This window comes from Lotus japonicus, chromosome 1, assembly GCF_012489685.1.
Source record: "Lotus japonicus ecotype B-129 chromosome 1, LjGifu_v1.2".
Taxonomy (NCBI): Eukaryota; Viridiplantae; Streptophyta; class Magnoliopsida; order Fabales; family Fabaceae; genus Lotus; species Lotus japonicus.
This window is the reverse complement of record NC_080041.1, coordinates 128,834,963-128,841,140: the sequence shown is the minus strand read 5'-3', so window position 1 is coordinate 128,841,140 and position 6,178 is coordinate 128,834,963. Positions and strand designations below refer to the sequence as shown.

The following is a 6,178-nucleotide window of genomic DNA, read 5'->3' as shown; positions in this document are numbered from 1 at the left end:
AATTGCGGCCCATATTCATGTGTTCCTTTAGTGTTGTTATAGTTGATTGCTCTTTTAGCCTTTTAGTTCTTTTGGTTTCTAGCTATGATTTTTTAGCTCTTGAACTAGTTTTTGTTGCATGGGGTTTCCTTTGTTTTTGGTTTATTTAATTTTAATGTGGAGTGGTTAGTTTTTTGTCTATACTAATCGCTCGTGCCTATTTTGTCTCCTCGTAAGCTTTGTTCTCAAAGTTGAGATTAATACATCCTTTTACTTTCTAAAAAAATATTAAAAATATGTATATAAACAAAATAAAGAAATTAGCAAGGTGATATGGAAGATAGTGCTATGGAAGACTATGGTGGATGCAGCTCCAAACCACCGCTGAATCCATTGGACGATGTAGGGAAACAAGGTCCAAGGGTTTCTTGTCGTGATAAAGTGTTGGGAAGGCGTGTGTCACCGCCGGTAAAGTCTATCAACGAACTCATGGAGCAGAAAGTAATTCATTTTGATTTTTGAACTTGTGGATGATGAAAGTGTACACGGAAATTTGTGCACCCCAGAACCATGCGCTCGTTGTTAAACTATTGGGAAAGAAACTCGGCTTTGTTAATATGAGGGAGAAATTGAAGGCTTTGAGAAAGCTCTTTGGAGGTTTTGAATTGCTTGATGTGGGCAATGGTTTCTATCTTGTGAAGTTGGATCAAGACGTTGATAAATGAAAAGTCATTAACAGGGTCTCTAAATGATCTTTGGTCATTATTTATCCATAAGGGAGTGCTTATAAAAAAAATTATCCAAAAGGAAAGGAGTGGTCTTCTGATTTTGTGGGTTCCATCGCTCAAATCGACAAAATAATGGTTTGGGTTTGTATCCCCTATCTCGATTTTCCATTGTATAACAAGAATTTTCTACTCGCGATTGTCTCAATGGTTGAAACCAATTAAGGTTGATAGACGTGTTTGCACTCAAGATATTTGGTTCAATATGGAATGTGAGGGTTTGCATATCATGTGTTCACTCTATGGATGCTATTGCGACTTGGGGAGGAACTGTGTCTTGTCTAAGTCGTCACATGACAGTGGTAACACCACCCAATTGCAACTTTAAATTTTGTTATTCCGTAATTGAAATCATTTGGTGCTTGTTATATAAATTTAAAAGCAATAAGCCATTTGAGATGAATTGTATACATGATACACTACTAAAGATAGAAAGAATATAAATTTCCATTTGTTTGTTTGCGATGTAGCGGGTGTGTCTTTCCCGCGCGTGACTCATTTGTAGTTTTCTCTTTGGGCCTAGCCCTCCATTTAACCAAAAAAAATAGAAAGAAAATATTTTTACTTTAAGCAGTTAATAATCAGCATCATTCCAAACATTAAAAAGTTCCATAAGTGTAGTCATATGCGGACTGACCTATTACGATATGAAGAATATAATAACAAGAAAATGATAGTAGATATAAATGGTAATGATAAATTAGGGATAATTTCAAAGCCTAACAAGAAATACGTTAAAAAAAAGAGAATGGAATTAGATAGCATTCTTTGCTTCAACAAACGGAAAGTCTTGGGCTAAAATTTTAACAAGTTTAGATTGGAAATAATCTTTCAACACGCACCATGTTAACATGGGAAATCTCAAAGTACCGACCAAAGTCTTAGGCCAACTTCATTGCTACAGGGAAATGATCAATAATTCTATTTCTTACTAAAATGTTTACGTCTTTCACCTTTTCCAGTGTTTAAAATTCAAGGATCCTCAGTGGTCCTCTGAATCACTTGGCTTGGTTAGTAAATCTGAGAAAAATTTGCGTATGCTGGGTGAAATGCGACAAACGAGGCTACAATACCTGCATATTTACTTATTTAGCAGGTGGATAAAGAAATATGATCAAACATTGAATTATGAAAGTATTGTCCATGTTTTAAAGAATATACATACCATGGTTTGACACTCAACTTGTCAAATTGCTCCAGGACAAACAGTATGCACGCGTTTCTTAATGATGTAGCATTGTATGTCTCTGACATATCGTACATTAGTGAAACATTATCCACAGAAATATCCTGTAAGAATAATTTCAAGAGTAATTCGATTAAATCAAACTAAAAGAAAAATCTACAAGCACAGAAGAAATAAAGCAACAGTGGAACTCAATTCTTGGTTTACTTGAGAAATTTCATGTGCACAAAGACGCTTAAGATCTTCCATAAGATACTGATCTGCAGCTATGAGGAGGTCCACAGCAATATCCAATTTGACATCTACTGTTCCGGTGTAAATAAATCTGAAGTCCAACAAAAAATCAATTCATATATAGAGCTTATTATAAAAAAAGAAATAGAACAGTAGGTATTGCACTTTGCACCACAATACCTTATCATCATCTCAAAGACATCCCATTTAATATTTGGAATCTCGATGTCATTGGCTTCACTTTCCTACAATACACATATATTATGACATTATTATAGATATTTACACTTAAGTTCGGCAAATCCATTCATCTTACTTCAATTGCAAATTGAAGAACCAACCATCACAGTCAGATCCAAATGAAAGAGAAAACGGAGAGGGTTAAAACAAAGATTCAAGGTTTATTAAAACTTACCCTATAACCCCCATCAAACATTGCGTGAAATGCATCTGAAGAAGCTTGCAAGCAAGCTCTATGAGCATAAAACCTTTCACCTTAAGAAAGGAAAACAAAATAAATTAGTTCATATATCAAAATTAATATGCATATAAACAAAGGTATAGAAAAAAATAGCAACAGAAAAACTTGGCAGCAGGTTCTCCACCTTCAACTAAGAATGTGACATTAGATAGTTTGGGATTGTTCACATAATGTTCGTCCATGTACACCTACAGAAAATATAACCAATAAATGACATAAAACGAGAAAAAAATGTCTCATAGTGTTCATTTTCATACATGAACAACTAAATATCAGCAAATCAATTTCAATTATGAGTGAAGCAATCATGATATCTTAAACACATGATAGTAAAATACTTTGGACGATAGTAATGGAGAAGCAGCATCAACAATAGAGACAAATGTGGCTTTGGTAGATAACTTGAGAAGCGCTGCTGAAGCATCACTCTTCTGCTTTAGGTTTTTAGATTCAAGAAGATCCAGAAGCAGTTCTAGTCCTGAAGATTTAGCAGGTTATTGAATGAAAATATTTTCCAAGTATTGTGAGTGAGAAATGACAAAAATGGACAGATCAATGTTTATTACCATTATTAACAATGAAAATAGTTTTATAATCATTAGGGGAACATAAATGAGCAAGAGCAATAACTACAAGTCTTTGAACATCTTTGTCTGCAAAGCGCATAAGATTCAACAGATGTTTCAGTACCTGCCAAAGAGGAAATGATATAATGTTCATATCAAGTACTGCAAAAAGAAGTATTAAAATAGATTACAAATCTCATATTCGATTATAATCCATCATTAGCTATAGAAATTTGATAATATGCTAGAAAACTCACTCGCCCATGCATGTTCTCCTCTAATCTTTTTAATATCATTTCCACACACAGACACACATAATCAGAAGCCTGTAATAAGAACAACACAATTAATAAATTAGTGAGGGAAATGAGTTCTATTAGCAAACCTTGATAAACAAAATATAATCGTCAAGAAGATATAATGGTAAATCAAATGCAATATTACTAAACTAAAAAGGAGAATAAATGAACATACTTCAGTATGTCCATTGAGCAGTTTTTGAATACCACCAGCCTTAATAATATCTACAACATTGTCCTATAAAACAAAGCTATAAAATCAGTGGAAGCATATCGCTGCGAATTTTTGACCAATTAAAGAACAAGGAAACTGACTCCACCTCATTATAAGCGACACAAGAGAGAGTGGAGGCTGCATAGTGTTGAATACACTCATTCTTTGAGCCAAGAAGATTGAGCAGAGGCTCTATACCTCCGTTATAAGCAATACCAACTTGATTGTCGGAGTCCTAGCAGTTGAATTATATAAGCAATAAGAAATAGGTTTAAAAAATCAATTCCCACATATACCCAAAAATTACCCAACTTCACTTTGTATTCATTGATTTGATTCACTTAAGCAGACATAAGGCAAATATTTGCTGCTAGTATTAATCACCTCGGCTAACTTCCCAAGAACAAAAGCTGACATTGCACAAAGTAGTTCATCTGAGGACTTAAGCAAGTCAACCAAAGGTATTATAGCCCCTCTTTGGGCAATCCGAGCCTGCATGAATCACAGGGTATGCAAATTAATAAGATAATTCTACAAATGATAGATTTATTGCGTTTTGGAAATACATAAAACTTGATCCACCTTGGAACATGAATATGATGTAGCAAATTCACCAAGTAAAGAAGTTGCTACTTTTTGGGTCTTCAAACAAGAGGACCTATCATTAAAATCACAAACTCGTAGAGATTAATATCATGAACTTGGATAGATTAATTAGGGAGAAAAGGTATTGCTCACTTGCAGCAAGCAGCTAACATGTTAGAGGAACACATCATTTTCATTGTATTGCATACACAGAAAACAATGAGTTATGTGAAATTTTACCTCAATAACAAAATCACCGGTTGTAAAGCGCCAACTTCAAGAACAACTTCCTTAATATTTTGTGAATTGTGGATCAAACTTCTAATTACACTTATCTGCAAAAACCGTTATTCAACTAGTGTTAAAAGCTTAGAACTATGTAGCCAGCAAAATCAGATATAAGGGATTATGGAAATTCGCATGTGTCTAACCGCCTCATAATGTATAGTAGGATCCTCTGATTGAAGCATCAATACAAGAGTGGGCAACGCATTGCATTCCACAATCTGCAATTTTTCATTCATGTAAACAACTATGTTTAAATAATCTATAATATTAACTCACAGTGCAAAGTTAACTACTTGATTTGTGTTGTCATCATTGTTAAATGCAAGAGTTCGTAAGGCTCCTGCCGCTGCCCTCTGCACACTTGAATCATTGAATTCAAGCAATTCAACAAGAAGTGGAATACCACCTTCATTCCTGAACCATCCATATCACGTAAGAGTAGAGAATAAAATATTTGCAGCATATGTCTCTAACATATGGAAACAAATGACAACCTGATAAGGTTCATAGTGTTGATGTTTGTATGAGCAAGATTAGTTATTGTGTCTACTATTGTATTAAGAAGACCAACAAGTGCTTGAGACATGAGACCAGCTTTATGCACCCTTAAGAAATCAACAAGACAGGGCGGGACTCCAGCATCAACAATGGGTTGTTGGTACTCTGGCTGTTTGAAGATAAAGATAAGCACAAACAAAATCATTTTGAATGTAATACATGAAGCACAATTTTACATGAATAGAAGAGAGAACAAAATAAATCAATTACTTTATAAGACAGAAGGCCGATGAGCAAAACGAATCCGATCTGCAAGCCATCTGGAACTTCGACGTCAAAGTTCACTATAGTATCCACAAGCTCCTCTATATGAGAATAAAACGGATATTGCGTAAAGAACAATTCAAGCAAAGAAAAAAAACAAAAAAAGAGGACGAGAGAATTTAGATTAGATTCGATACCGTCTCCGACAAGTTCAGAAAGAACTTTTAGGGCAGTTTTTACGGCAGCACAGGTAACACGATCTGAGAGAGAGGATGAAGCAACGGATTTGAGGACAAGAATCTGTTGGACAATCTTGTCGGTTTGATCTCGTTGAGAATCTATTAGCTGTGTATTATTATTACATTCTTCTTGTTTACGCTTTAAGTTTCGGACTGCAGTGTGATCCTGATCCATGGTGTTTTTTTTTTTTGGAAAAGGCAGCACAAAGTGCTAAAACCCAATTACTACAAGAATGAGCAGAACAATTGGGAATAAGAGGAGGAAAGGAGGCAAATTTGAGAGGGAGATCTATTTTCTCTAAGGTGGCAAGCAAAGTAGAAACGAATAGAGGTGATGGAGAATTTTTAAGTTCCCTCCCTTATGTGAATAAAGTGGGAAAGTTATTTATCTCGCTGATTTTTGTTATTTTTTTTATAACCAATATAATCCCCCTTTCTTACTTCTAACTTGTATTGATTTTGAGTTATGCACGGATGGATAAGAGTATTTTGTCAGCATACATAAGACATTTTCATATTTTTCTCTCTCCTTTTAATTTTTTAAATACGTATATCACCTA

At 34.5% G+C, this 6,178-nt stretch overlaps 1 protein-coding gene across 1 annotated transcript; it reads right to left on the bottom strand.

The window, feature by feature from the left end:
- Positions 1-1,566: 1,566 nt before the first annotated feature.
- Positions 1,567-5,793, bottom strand: LOC130725113 (ARM REPEAT PROTEIN INTERACTING WITH ABF2-like). The gene is made up of 19 exons (XM_057576369.1): positions 5,577-5,793; positions 5,386-5,480; positions 5,112-5,284; positions 4,911-5,031; positions 4,761-4,835; positions 4,570-4,664; positions 4,327-4,402; positions 4,129-4,236; positions 3,851-3,979; positions 3,713-3,768; positions 3,489-3,570; positions 3,232-3,355; positions 3,004-3,143; positions 2,790-2,853; positions 2,600-2,679; positions 2,365-2,429; positions 2,158-2,275; positions 1,930-2,054; positions 1,567-1,837 (listed from the first exon to the last, which is right to left on the bottom strand). The coding sequence occupies exons 1-19, from the start codon at positions 5,791-5,793 to the stop codon at positions 1,747-1,749; spliced, it is 2,034 nt and encodes a 677-aa protein (XP_057432352.1). The 3' UTR covers positions 1,567-1,746.
- Positions 5,794-6,178: the final 385 nt, after the last annotated feature.